The 15,651-nt window shown below is 40.3% G+C and overlaps 1 protein-coding gene across 1 annotated transcript in view; it reads right to left on the bottom strand.

Moving 5' to 3' along the window:
• The window catches only part of LOC126417128 (uncharacterized), a 319,349-nt gene that overhangs the window by 187,560 nt on the left and 116,138 nt on the right, over window positions 1-15,651 (bottom strand). The window contains exon 10 of the mRNA XM_050085024.1: window positions 10,754-14,168. Within this exon, the coding sequence (XP_049940981.1) occupies window positions 10,754-14,168 (3,415 nt within the window). The remainder of the gene's footprint in view (window positions 1-10,753; window positions 14,169-15,651) is intronic.

Raw genomic sequence — 15,651 nt, forward strand, 5'->3', positions numbered from 1 at the left:
TTAGTTTCAATATGATGAACATTGAGGACTTATGTGCACAGTTTACACCGACTGTAAACTGTGCTCTGGAGAAGTATCTGACTAACTGTCTTCACACATTCAGCCCCTTCCCTGTTCCCATTCCAGCACTACACAGCCATCATTATCCTACCCTGCTGCCCTCTATCTAACCTGCAGCACGTCACTGTCCACCACTCCCACGCGGTATCACTCCTCCTCCCTGCCCCAGCCTCCTCGTTATCCCCACCCAGTCGCCACTCCCATCATGCACTGGTGCTGCTGCTCGCAGCATGGTTTCAGTTGCCTGAGACTGCAGTTGTGCGTGCAAGTTGTGCTTGTGCGTGTGTGTGTGTGTGTGTGTGTGTGTGTGTGTGTGTCATCTATTGTTGATGTAGGCCTTAACAGCTGAAAGCTTTAATTGTGCCTATCTGCGACTCATCATCTCCGTTGTATGGTGAGTAGCAACTTTCCTTTTCATAACAGTCTATTAGAGAGGTTTATATGAAACAGGTAGCTACTGCAGGTTAGATAGGGGGTGGGGGGGGGGGGGGGGCGAGTAGTGGAAAAGGAGAGAAATAAAAAGACTGGGTGTGATGGTGGAATGATGGCTGTGTAGGGCTTGAATGGGAACAGGGAAGGGGCTGAATGAGTGAAGACAGTTAGTAACATACTTCTCCAGAGCACAATTTACAGTCAGTGTAAACTGTGCACATAAGTCCTCAATGTTCATCATATTGAAACTAAATGATGACCATTCATTGTCCAAGTACCAAATGCCTGTTTTAGTTCTTATTTAAGAACAAAAATGCAGAGAGTTACTCCAGACAATTCAAGTAATACAATGATGCCACATCATCTGCATCAGGATGCATTACAATGGGAGCCCCACAGTGTTCTATCACTGGCTCACTATTGTTCATGCATTATGTTAATGATCTGCCGTTTTATTTGAATCATGAGGCAGAAGTAATCCCGTCTGCAGGAGGTACAAGCATTGTTATGAAGCCAAACAACAACACATCAACAGAGAAAACAGTAAATGATGTTTTTGAGAAAATTACTGAATGGTTTTGCACAAAAGGCCTAGCATTAAACTTTGGAAAAAAACTGCAGGTCATCCACTTCTGTACAGTCCAAATCATCTCACCTCCTATTAACCAAGTATATCAACGTGAGGACAGAGAATTGTATGTTCTTAGTGTGCCTATTGATGAAGACTTAAATTGGGAAAGCCACATAGTAGACATAGACCTGCTAAGATGTTTAGGTTTGGCTACTTTTTCCATAAGAATAAATGCTGACTCTGGGGATACTGAAGTCTGCAAGTTAACATAATTTGCAATGTTCAATCAGTGATGTCTTATGGGAAATTTTCTGGGGTAACTCCTTGCTTAGGTAAAAAGTATTCATTGCACAAAAGAGTGTCATTAGAATTATGCATGTACTTCAGAAACATACGTCTTGCAGGAACCTCTTTAAGCAGATGGGAATATTAACTACAGCCCCAAAGTACACTAACTCATTTATCAATAATCCATCCAATTTTGAGAGTAACACAGATATTCACAAGTACAGCACAATAAGGAAAAAATGATATGCATTACTCTTTAACTAATCTAACTTTGGCAGAGAAAAGGGTGAAATATATAGCTATAAAACATTGACATTCTACCCATGGAAATAAAATGTCTGACAGACAGCAAAAGCGTCTTCAAATTTAGTTTACTGGTGTTTCTCCTCAACATCTCCTTCCTTACCATAGAGGAATTCTTGAGCAGAGGTAGTCATCAGAAAAACTTTAAATGGTCAGCATGCACCCATATAAACATTAAATTTTATTTTTACTTTTTAGCTCTATGTGAGTGTTTTATGCTTATTCTGTTGCAGTATTCCACATCACAGCACTTATCATGAACCTGATCCATGTACAAAGTAGCCAACTAAATTAAAATCTCTAAGCATGTCAAGGGCTTCTAATGAGGCACTCTGGTGTGGCAATAAAAGACAGCAAAAGAAACACTTGTTGTAAATTCTGCATTTAAAAAAATTGCTCACAAAGGAGGTTCATACAGTTTTTTGACTGCCATTTAGACTCTAGCACAGAGGACATGGAAGCAGGTATCTCTAGTAATGAGAAGCAACTGAAAGAGTTGAAAATACACAGTCAGCCAGGTCTGGATGGAATTCCAATTTCTTTTTACATAAAGTATTGCTTGGCACTGGCTCTTTACTTGCTATTGTGAATCTCTTGCCCAGTGCAAAGTCCAAAGTGACTAGAAAAAAGTGCATGTAACTACTGTATAAAAGAGTGGCAAAGGAACAGATCCAAAAACTTACCTACCACTGCCCTTACTGCTAGTTTGTTGTGGAACTCTTTAGTATATTCTAATTTTCAATAACAGAACCCAGAACATTGTCCTGGATGACGAGTGTTCATCAGAGATAAGGGTATCATCAGGAGTGTGCTCCAGGGAAGTTTGACAGGACCGTTCTTGTCCTCTATTTACATTACGGAGTTGACAGATAGCTCAGCAGTAGCATGTGACTGTTTGCTGATGATGCTGTTGTGTATGCAAAGCATGGATTTGTTGTTGAGTGACTGTGGGAGGATACAGAATGACTTGGACAGAATTTCTATTTGGTGTGATGAACAGCAGCTTGCTCTCAATATGGAAAAATGTAAATTAATGCAGGTAAGTAGAAATATCAGCTGGGTGCTAGTAGGACTGCTGAGGGTTCTGAACAAACTTCATGATGTATATGACAGTTAACCCATCCCAGGAACGTAGACTCTTGATGAGTTTCGTCCCTTATCAACACTGATACTGGCAAGATATTGGTCCCAGGAAATCCAAGACTTTTGAGTTAGTTTTAATTTCTAGTTTGAAGTTGGATAACGAAAGACAAAAGAAATATTTTTTAGTGCGATATAATTAAACATTTACCATTTTCTGAGTTTTCCCTTTACTTGCACTTTGAAATGCTGCTTCCTGCCAAATTTCACGATTCTTGGTCAACAGTTAGTACCCTATATGTTTCGATGAGTGAGTATCAAAATAGGTTACAAACTGTATATATGCTAATAATCCACACCATCAACTTATCAATGTATCACATATATTGGCTTTAATTTGTGTTTTATTTACAAACAAAAAAATATATTCTAACACAATTATTCTATTCATCGCCACTTTCTTCATCATTACAAGCAGAAGAATCATCGTTGTCGTCGCCATCTTCCCATATAACATAGTTCTCGGTTCTGGCCAGTGAATTTGTGATACCACATATTTTGATAGTTTTTCCACCAGTGAAAGCAGAATGGAGTTCCATGCACATTTCATCAACCAAAAATCAGAGACAAATACGGTCACCTGATTTTTCCACTTGGCTTGACCTTGTGGTTTTCATCAGCTATCCATTGTGTATATCGCTGCTTAAGTGCAGCTTTGAATAGCCCATTCATACACTCTTCTAATAGTTGCTGGATGTGTACTGGTACATAGGAAAAGCCAAGGATAACCGTTGTAAGTGCCCGCAAAAGATGTATTTTGCTACGCTGGAAGGGGAGAACAAATGATAAAGACCTCATTCAATTTTTTGTCACCTTATGTCTTGAGTTCTCGTAGAGAGAGGATGTGTTTAGATATGAGATGCGTGTAGTAGCTTTCATGGTATCTGAATAGCAATTTCTCCCAGTGCAAAAATATTAGGCCTTTTTATTTTCTTCCATGCACCATGAAGAGGTCATGTCACACCTGCTGCCTGCATATGAGGAAGAAGTCCGATATACGAAAATTACATTACCTACACGGTCAAGAAGGAGAAGTTTTGCGGCGTCGGAAGAAGGAGCACCTACAGAAGTCCGTAGATCTCGACAACATGGAAGTAAGTTCAACTCAATACAAACTCAGAGGAGAGAAGATATAAAGTTACAGAATTTGGCCATTAATTGAAAAAAAAAAAAAAATTGCACAGATGGACATCAAACCTCCAGGATTATTGATCAAGTCAGTTTTCCCTTTTTGTAACTTGCTTCAAACTTCCTCACTCCACAGAAGCTGTCCACGACCAGCATGTTTGGTAAATTCAATAACGCACCAGGATGACACTGCCCAACATCTAAATATGCATTACCCAGTCAATCACACGGTCATCATCCATCCACCCTTTTGGATTTGCTCTCACCAAAATGCCTTTCACTGATATTTTCAGAATAGTTTTCCTTTGAAATATCAGTAAGCTGGTAGCTTTTGTCCATCAGCAGTTACACACAACATGGCTGTACACCTTTGCTTGTCATTGCGGCCAGTTTGTGTAATGATGCTGGATTCCCCTTTCCTGTTCACTGTTGATCAGCAGCATCTCAAAATAGACTGGCATTTGATCCACTTTATCAATCTGCAGCAACACACAGGAATGGTTGTGGAGCAAATTTATCACGTAGTGACGAAAATTCGCTATTTTTTCCTCGTAACTGTCTGGAACCTATTGAGTGATGGTAGTTTTTTTCCTCCAGAAGCCTAATACATTTCGAATGAAAAAACTTGATACCCAGCTCTAGTTATTTTAAAAACCTGTGATGCCTAGTTCTTTGGCTAAGGCTAATGCTCTGAGTTGGCACATTTTACTAGACACTGTGTATCAAATGTTACCACTTCATATCTACATAATAGCTAAACCTATTTTGCAAGTTCAGATGCTTCACTTTTGGCCACAAAATTCCCAGAAATTACCGTTCATTTCTTGAAATCGCATTTTGTGTTTCTGCCAGTAGCAAATACAACCCTCGTTCTCATCATACTTTCTTCCTACTGCACAGTTTCCAATGTTCTCTGCTTCTGCAATAAAAAATTAAATTTTTCTTTAGCTGTGTAAGAGTGATAATGATAACTTGTAGCCACAATTGACAAGTTAACATGTGGTTAATACTTCTCTTCTAATGTGCTACTGCTACATCACCGACTGAGGCCACCACAATGCTATAGAATAAAGGGGTCTACTCTTGGAGGTGGAGCAGAACCAACACTATTACAATTAATTTGTGCATCTCAAATTTTTGTCCTTAAATTCGGGAAAAAATATGCATGGATTATCTGTGTATACATGGTAAGTAGGCAAATCCTTTGACCGCACAAACTTCGAAGCTCCAATTTTTCACACCACCAAGGAACCACAGCCTTCAGTTAAATGGCATACATTTCAACTTGCTATGTCTGTCCATTGCTGAGAAAAGGAGTTTTTAACAATAAGACAGAGAGATAGACAGAGAGATGGATGGAAAGCAACATGATCCTATTAGGTTTCTCTTTTTACAGACTGATGTACGAAACTCTAAAACCAATTCTGTAATGTTTGAATACAATATCAGTGGTCTGTTGCTTGACACACTAACAGCGATTAAACATCTAGGTACAACATTAAAGAATGTCATCAAATGGAATGAGCAAGCAAGACTGATTTTAGGGAAAGCAAATAGTCGACTTCAGTTTAGTTTAGTAGGAGAATTCTAGGGAAGCGCAGCTCATCTATATAGGAAACCCTGCACAGAACACTTCTGTGACACATTCTTGCTAAAGTGTTTGAGATCTCCACCAGTCTGATTAAAGGAAAACCTCAAAGCAATTCCGAGGAATGCTGTTAGATTTGTTACCGATAGGTTCAATGACACACGAGTTTCATGGAAATGCTCTGTGAACTCAAATGGAAATCCCCGGAGGAAAGACAATTTTCTTTTTGTGAAACACTATTGAGAAAGTTCTGTGAACTGGCATTTGCGGCTGACTGCAGAACAATTCTTCTGCCACCAACATACAGCTTTCATAATGATCATGAAGAAGATGTAAATTTGGGCTCATGGAGACACTTTTCCCTCACTCTGTTTCCAAGGACAACAGCAAAGTTATGACTAGAATGGTACAAGGTTCTTTCTGTCATGCACAGTATGGTAACTTGTGTATTATTACGTAGATCTAGAACAAATGTGGCTAACTTGCCCAAAGCGCTATTGCCAGCAAAGTTATAAGCATAGCACCAATCTTGAGGCTGCACAGGGCTCTCATCTACACAACATTAGGAAAAGGATAAACTGCTACTCACCGTAAAGATGATACGTTGAGTTGCAGACAGCCACAGTGAGAAGACTGTTACACATTTAGCTTTTGTCCAAAGCCTTCTTCAGTAAAGGAAACGCACGCGCACCCGCACACACAAGCTCGCATGCACACACGAGCGCGCACACACAAGTGCGCACGCACACACACACTAGCAAGCACAGCTCATGCACACATGACGGCCATTCAGGCCGCTCAGACTGCTCACTAGCTGATGGAGATGGCAGTTGTGAGTGCGCGAGGCGTGCTTGCTCGTGTGAATGTGTGCGTATTTTCTTTTCTGGAGGAGGAGATTACTGTTTAACATCCCGTCGACAACGAGGTCATTAGAGACGGAGAACAAGCTCGGATTAGAGAAGGATGGGGAAGGAAATCGGCCGTGCCCTTTCTAAGGAACCATTCCGGCATTTGCCTGAAGCGATTTAGGGAAATCACGGAAAACCTAAATCAGGATGGCCAGACGCGGGATTGAACCATCGTCCTCCCGAATGCGAGTCCAGTGTGCTAACCACTGCGCCACCTCACTCGGTCTTTCTTTTCTGAAGAAAGCTTTGGCTGAAATATAAATGTGTAATAGTATTTTCATTATGCAACTCACTGTGTCATCTCTACTGTGAGCAGCAATCCATCCTTTCCCTAATACAGTTGACATTCCAACCTGGAGTTTTCATTGTTGGATCCTCATCTCATATAGAGATACACACAGTTCTCCACAGCCATTCTCTCTAATTGATAACATTTTACATCTACATCTACATCTACATTTATACTCCGCAAGCCACCCAACGGTGTGTGGCGGAGGGCACTTTACGTGCCACTGTCATTACCTCCCTTTCCTGTTCCAGTCGCGTATGGTTCGCGGGAAGAACGACTGTCTGAAAGCCTCCGTGCACGCTCTAATCTCTCTAATTTTACATTCGTGATCTCCTCGGGAGGTATAAGTAGGGGGAAGCAATATATTCGATACCTCATCCAGAAACGCACCCTCTCGAAACCTGGCGAGCAAGCTACACCGCGATGCAGAGCGCCTCTCTTGCAGAGTCTACCACTTGAGTTTGCTAAACATCTGCGTAACGCTATCACGGTTACCAAATAACCCTGTGACGAAACGCACCGCTCTTCTTTGGATCTTCTCTATCTCCTCCGTCAACCCGATCTGGTACGGATCCCACACTGTTGAGCAATACTCAAGTATAGGTCGAACGAGTGTTTTGTAAGCCACCTCCTTTGTTGATGGACTACATTTTCTAAGCACTCTCCCAATGAATCTCAACCTGGTACCCGCCTTACCAACAATTAATTTTATATGATCATTCCACTTCAAATCGTTCCACACGCATACTCCCAGATATTTTACAGAAGTAACTGCTACCAGTGTTTGTTCCGCTATCATATAATCATACAATAAAGGATCCTTCTTTCTATGTATTTGCAATACATTACATTTGTCTATGTTAAGGGTCAGTTGCCACTCCCTGCACCAAGTGCCTATCCGCTGCAGATCTTCCTGCATTTCGCTACAATTTTCTAATGCTGCAACTTCTCCGTATACTACAGCATCATCCGCGAAAAGCCGCAAGGAACTTCCGACACTATCTACTAGGTCATTTATATATATTGTGAAAAGCAATGGTCCCATAACACTCCCCTGCGGCACGTCAGAGGTTACTTTAACGTCTGTAGACGTCTCTCCATTGATAACAACATGCTGTGTTCTGTTTGCTAAAAACTCTTCAATCCAGCCACACAGCTGGTCTCATATTCCGAAGGCTCTTACTTTGTTTATCAGGCGACAGTGCGGAACTGTATCGAACGCCTTCCGGAAGTCAAGGAAAATAGCATCTACCTGGGAGCCTGTATCTAATATTTTCTGGGTCTCATGAACAAATAAAGCGAGTTGGGTCTCACACGATCGCTGTTTCCGGAATCCATGTTGATTCCTACAGAGTAGATTCTGGGTTTCCAAAAACGACATGATACTTGAGCAAAAAACATGTTCTAAAATTCTACAACAGATCGACGTCAGAGATATAGGTCTATAGTTTTGCGCATCTGCTCGACGACCCTTCTTGAAGACTGGGACTACCTGTGCTCTTTTCCAATCATTTGGAACCTTCCGTTCCTCTAGAGACTTGCGGTACACGCTGTCAGAAGGGGGGCAAGTTCTTTCGTGTACTCTGTGTAGAAACGAATTGGTATCCCGTCAGGTCCAGTGGACTTTCCTCTGTTGAGTGTTCCCAGTTGCTTTTCTATTCCTTGGACACTTATTTCGATGTCAGCCATTTTTTCATTTGTGCGAGTATTTAGAGAACGAACTGCAGTGCGGTCTTCCTCTGTGAAACAGCTTTGGAAAAAGGTGTTTATTATTTCAGCTTTACGCGTGTCATCCTCTGTTTCAATGCCATCATCATCCCGGAGTGTCTGGATATGCTGTTTCGAGCCACTTACTGATTTAACGTAAGACCAGAACTTCCTAGGATTTTCTGTTAAGTCGGTAAATAGAATTTTACTTTCGAATTCACTGAACGCTTCACGCATATCCCTCCTTATGCTAACTTTGACATCGTTTAGGTTCTGTTTGTCTGAGAGGTTTTGGCTGCGTTTAAACTTGGAGTGAAGCTCTCTTTGCTTTCGCAGTAGCTTCCTAACCTTGTTGTTGAACCACAGTGGGTTTTTCCCATCCCTCACAGTTTTACTTGGCACGTACCTGTCTAAAACGCATTTTACAATTGCCTTAAACTTTTTCCATAAACACTCAACATTGTCAGTGTCGGAACAGAAATTTTCGTTTTGATCTGTTAGGTAGTCTGAAATCTGCCTTCTATTACTCTTGCTAAACGGATAAACCTTCCTCCATTTTTTTATATTCCTATTAACTTCCATATTCAGGGATGCTGCAACGGCCTTATGATCACTGATTCCCTGTTCTGTACATACAGAGTCGAAAAGTTCGGGTCTGTTTGTTATCAGCAAGTCCAAGATGTTATCTCCACGAGTCGGCTCTCTGTTTAACTGCTCGAGGTAATTTTCGGATAGTGCACTCAGTATTATGTCACTCGATGCTCTGTCCCTACCACCCGTCCTAAACATCTGAGTGTCCCAGTCCATATCTGGTAAATTGAAATCTCCACCTAAGACTATAATATGCTGAGAAAATTTATGTGCAATGTATTCCAAATTTTCTCTAAGTTGTTCTGCAACTAATGCTGCTGAGTCGGGAGGTCGGTAAAAGGAGCCAATTATTAACCTAGCTCAGTTGTTGAGTGTAACCTCCACCCATAATATTTCACAGGAACTATCCACTTCTACTACACTACAGGATAAACTACTACTAACAGCGACAAACATGCCACCACCGGTTGCATGGAATATATCCTTTCTAAACACCGTCTGTGCCTTTGTAAAAATTTCGGCTGAATTTATCTCTGGCTTCAGCCAGCTTTCTGTACCTATAACGATTTCAGCTTCGGTGCTTTCTATCAGCGCTTGAAGTTCCGGTACTTTACCAATGCAGCTTCGACAGTTTACAATTACAATACCGATTGCTGCTTGGTCCCCGCATGTCCTGACTTTGCCCCGCACCCTTTGAGGCTGTTGCCTTTTCTGTACTTGCCCGAGGCCATCTAACCTAAAAAACCGCCCAGTCCACGCCACGCAACCCCTGCTACCTGTGTAGCCGCTTGCTGAGTGTAGTGGACTCCTGACCTATCCAGCGGAACCCGAAACCCGACCACCCTATGGCGCAAGTCGAGGAATCTGCAGCCCACACGGTCGCAGAACCGTCTCAGCCTCTGAATCAGACCCTCCACTCGGCTCTGTACCAAAGGTCCGCAGTCATTCCTGTCGACGATGCAGCAGATGGTGAGCTCTGCTTTCATCCTACTAGTGAGACTGGCAGTCTTCACCAAATCAGATAGCCGCCGAAAGACAGAGAGGATTTCCTCCGATCCATAGCGACACACATCATTGGTGCCGACATGAGCGACCACCTGCAGATGGGTGCACCCTGCACCCTTCATGGCATCCGGAAGGACCCTTTCCACATCTGGAATGACTCCCCCTGGTATGCACACGGAGTGCACATTGGTTTTCTTCCCCTCTCTTGCTGCCATATCCCTAAGGGGCCCCATTACGCGACTGACGTTGGAGCTCCCAACTACCAGTAAATAAAACTATTGTTCTATGGTCTGACTGTTTATCAGTCATTTTAGGGGCTTTCTTAGTTTTTTCTCTGGTTTCTTTTCACAGATATGGTGAGATGAACCTTTCAATCAGTTGCAATCTAGCGATTTATTCTAGTACTGAAGTGTAGGGATCACACTTGCTACAAAGGTCAGTTCTCTAAAAGTAATCTCCAAAAGAAACATGTTGGTTTCCTCATAGTTGAAGTAATATGAAATGCAAATATTGATAACTTTTAAACTATCCTGGACTATTTAGCCATCTTCAATTTCATTCCCCCCCCCCCCCGCCCCCCCTCCACCCACTCTCCTTTCTAATGAGATATGACTGATTTGGCTCAACATAAAATGTCTGTTGTATGCTCATCTGAAAACACCAAAAGGGTGGAATACTTCAGTTGATGACTTACTAATCTTAACAAATAAATTTAGAAAGAAGAACAGTTTTATGTCAGTTACCTGACTGTTGAGGGTGACTGGCTTCATTTTCATCCATAACTGTCACATCTTCAGCTTTCCAGTTTCCCAAATTTTTATCTTCACAGTCCTTTTCCTTCATTGCAGGATCTGATGGAATTTCGGTGCAATCCTCATCCTTTACAGAAATATTGTTCATACCATTATTATTTCTGGATAAACATAACTCAGACATAGGGGTATTTGCAGACTTCTCCAGTTTAACATCATTAGCAATGACTGCATTAGCATGCAGTTGACTGCTCGTAGCATCTTCAGTTTCAACCTTACAGTCTTTGGCTGATGAGGTAGCTGGTGCTGTAGCATTACTTACATGATTACAAAGTGGTAGAACAGGCTTTACTGAACATTCAGTACAAACAGACTTTTTCATTTCCATATCAACAATGATTATGGTTTCTCTTCCATGACTGGATGAACTGCTCTCACAGGGAATTTCATTTGTTTCTATCCTCTTTTCACTTAGTTCATCTTTTACTTCCCTTTCATTATTATCTCTGGACAAATGTACCTCAGACATTAGAATATTTGTAGTCTTCCCTGGTTTATCATCTTTAGCTACAATAACATCAGGGTTCAGTCCATTGCTCTTTGCACCTTTAGTTTCACACTCTTCATTCTCTTCAACTGATGATGTGTCTAATACACTTGTTTTTCTTTCCTGATTAGAAACTAGTAGGTTAGTTTTCAACAAGCATTCAGTAGGTACAGCATTTTTCATTTGCATATCAGTACTGACTGTGGTATCTTTTACAAGAGAGGATGAATTGCTCTCACAGGGGACTTCATGTGCTTCTAGCCTCTTTCCATTTGGTTCATCTTCTACTTTTTTTTCATTACTATCTCTAGATAAATGTACCTCAAACACTGGAATATTTGTAGTCTTAGCAACAATTACATTTCCCTTTACACCTTTAGTTTCATTTTCACGCTCTTCAATTAATGATGTATCTAATACAGTTGTTTTTCTTTCCTGATCAGAAATTGTTAGATCAGGTTTAAATATGCATTCGGCAGGTACAGTATTTTTCATCTCCATATCAACAGTGATTAAGGTTTTGCTTACGTGAGAGGATGAATTGCTCTCACAGGGGACTTCCTGTGCTTCCATCCTCTTTTCATTTGGTTCATCTTTTACTTTTCTTTTATTAGTATCTCTAGATAAATGTACCTCAAACACTGGGATGTTTGTAGTCTTCCCTGGTTTATCACCATTAGCTACACTTACACCAGGATTCAGTCCACTGCACTTTACACCTTTGGTTTCACTTTCACACTTTTCAGTTGATGATGGTTCTAATGTAGTTGCTTTTCTTTCCTGATTAGGTACTGGAATGTCAGCTTTACAGAAGCATTCAGTAAATACAGCTTTTTGAATTTCCATATCAACATTGGTTGTGGTTTCTCTTGCATGAGGTGATGAATTGCTCTCACAGGGGACTTCATCTGCTTCTATCCTCTTTTCATGTGGTATGTCTTTTACTTTTCTTTCATTACTATCTCTGGATAAATGTACCTCAAACATTGGAATATTTGTAGACTTCCCTGGTTTATCATCATTAGCTATGGTTACATTGCTCTTTACACCTTTAGTTTCATTTTCACATTCTTCAATTAATGATGTATTTAATATAGCAGTTTTTCTTTCCTCATCAGAAAATGGTAGATCAGGTTTAAATAAGCATTCAGTAGGTATAGCATTTTTTATTTCCATATCAACATTGATTGTGGTTTCTTTTACATGAGAGGATGAATTACTCTCATGGGGGACTTTATGTGTTTCTATCCTCTTTTCATGTGGTTCATCTTTTACTTTTCTTTCATTGCTATCTCTGGATAAATGTAACTCAAACACTGGAATATTTGTAGTTTTCCCTGGTTTATCATCATTAGTTATGTTTTTATCAGGACTCAGTTCACTGTTATTCATGCTTTTAGTTTCACTTATACATTTTTCGATTAGTGATGTACCTGATATAGCTGTTTTCCTTTCCTGATAAGAAACTGGTACATCAGGTTTCAATAAACATTCAGGAGGTACATCATTTTTCGTTTCCATTTCATCAAGAGTGACTCTGGCTTCTCTTACACGAAGAACAGCATTTTTCTCACAGTGAACATCTAATTCTCCATAAGTTTGTATAATCTTTTCACTTGGTTCATCTTTAACTTTTCTTACAAGCTCATCTCTGCCCATTTGGACCATAACACATTCACCTTTATTGTTGTGTGGGTAGATACTACACGCCTCTCCACACTGCTGAGGCTGAACTGTATTTTCAGTATCTGTGAGTGACACACCACAAACGGAATGTGTACTGGGTTCTTCCTTGGTACTGTTTAACATAGCAAGGTCATCATTAGAAACTACCAAATCCTCACTTCTTATGTTGAAACAATTGTTGTTGGAATTATACTCCTTCCTTCTATCATAATGTTCTGCCAAATCATTTCTGAAACCTTTTTGTGTGCTCATTACAATAGGGACACTGCTTTCTCGTTCTTCCATGCATAAAGTGCAGGAAGCATCATCCACATTCAAAATTTCATCTGTAGTATTAACAGCTATAGATACTTCACGTTCTTCCTGGAACTGCTTTTCACACAGTGTCTTAACACTCTCCTTTATACCATCATCGATCATAGATGCTACAGCGAGGCAAGAGCTGTCAACTGCCACATCAGTCACATTTGTTGATGAAGAGAAAACCATAATCTGTTCATCAATTGATGAGATAGCCACACTTCTATTACCATTATCTGATGAGTGCCTATCATCATCTTTGGTTTGCATATTACTTCCAACAGGTTGTGCAGGCACTTTAGTTTCAGTAGTTGTCTGTGTCTTACGATAACTAACTGGCATTAAAGTAATTGTTTCACTTTTTTCAGTACTAACCATACCACAACCGCCAGTATTTTGCAAGGGAATGCTTTCACCTTTTTCTTTTATTATAGCAGTTTCAACCCCTATGGGGGAGGAGGTACCTGACGTCACAGTGTCTCGATTATGATCACAACTTCCTATTGGCATTAAGACAGTATCGTTTTCCAATAAATTCTTTTCTTGGAACTCATCAGAGTTATTCAAATACATTGAAAGACTTTCATCTTCTATAATGAATTTATCTGCTTCAGAACTGATGTAATCAATGTTCATTTCTTGTACAAAATTAGCTATGGACGGCTTTGTAGTCAATTCATTTTGTTCTTCCTTTGAGGACTCAAGGTCATATACATTCATCTGCACATTGGAAAAAGGCTCTTTGTTGATGCCTTCGTTGTCATCACAAATACTTTTAGCTGATGAGTCCACGAAAGATCTTTCAGACACAGAAGATGCACTAATCTCACTGTTTTGCTTTGATGTGTTAGCTTTGCCAACACATTTCTGAACCTGCAAAAAAGAAATCCACAATAAAATAAAGAATACAATTCATCTGCAGGCACTAATTTTATAATTCTAATATAGTTTATACTGAAATCAGCACCCAAATGAAAGAATGTTACTTAATTTTGTATGGTCCAGAAAGGAGCCCATTATTCAGGAAAACACATTTTCAGTTACTTGCCCACAGCCACAGAAACTTTAACTACTAGAACATTCAGATCAAAATGAACTTAATGGATCTGTTAGTAGATCACTCCTCCTACAAGGTTGACAGATTTCTAGTAGAACCAACTGACGTGTATATTACTAATAATTCAAAATAAAAGTAATGTTATGTAAAATCTGACTTTCCTATATCTTCATTGTGGTAATGTTATCAAAGTATTAATAGGTGTTGTAAACTGATAATAATTATCATATGCACCTTGGTGTAATTTTACAACTTTCTGTGACAAGTTTGTTATTACCTACTAAATGAAAAGATATGTTGATTTATTCCACACCCATGACGACCACTTCACTTAGGATATGTGGGAGGAACATCAGCATCTCTCTCTTTTTTTTAACAAAAAATTTATCTACCATGTATTCTTGTTTTACACCACCTTCTACATCATTGTGTATCTCCTCTCACTATGGAACTGTGACAACAACAACAAAAAATGTATCTAATCTACACTGGTGCGCAATACTTACAGAAAAATGTAACTTTCACATGACTTGTCACTGCCAAGTAACACAGTCTGATGAAACTTGGCCACACATAGAAAGAACTGCTACAGTATAGTACAGAATGTAACAAAGAAATACGTAATGAGATGAATGGAAATAACAACGACAAGAATTACATTTAAGTCTCTGTGATTCATGGTAGTTCCCTGGACATTACAAAAGGCAGCACATAGTTCTTAATATAGCCTGTGATCATCATGGAGTTCTGCAATGTGCCCCTGTGCTGACCACAAGGTTGGTAACGAGTCCTTGTGGTAGGGCATTCCATTACTCCACCAGCATGTTGGCAACCACTGGATAGTCAGTGCAAGTGGATTTGCTGCAATATGTCTCCCCAAAGGCATCCCACATATGATCGGTGGGATTTAAGTCGGGGGAACAGGCAGGCCAGTCCATTCACTGAATATCCTCTTGTTCCAAGAGCTCCTTCACCTGCATTGTTTGATGCAGTTGCATCATGTCACCCACAACAATGAAGCCAATGCTGAATACAACCTGAAAAGACACACATTGGGAACCCTTACAGTGTCACAATAACATTGACCAGTGCGTGTATTGTTTTCAAAGATTTGGAGGCCAGTAAACCCATGCAACAGTATGCCTCCCAACACCATATCCCCTTCGATAACATTCCTAAGTGCATTACGTCTTACCACCTTTTGTCTTATGAGGGTATGTCCAATACTATTGAACATGATCACTTTGGTAGTCCACGTGTTATGGAGGTATAACGTTGCATAGTCGTACTGATCCCAAA

The sequence above is a fragment of the Schistocerca serialis genome, chromosome 8, assembly GCF_023864345.2.
Source record: "Schistocerca serialis cubense isolate TAMUIC-IGC-003099 chromosome 8, iqSchSeri2.2, whole genome shotgun sequence".
In the NCBI taxonomy this organism is placed as follows: Eukaryota; Metazoa; Arthropoda; class Insecta; order Orthoptera; family Acrididae; genus Schistocerca; species Schistocerca serialis.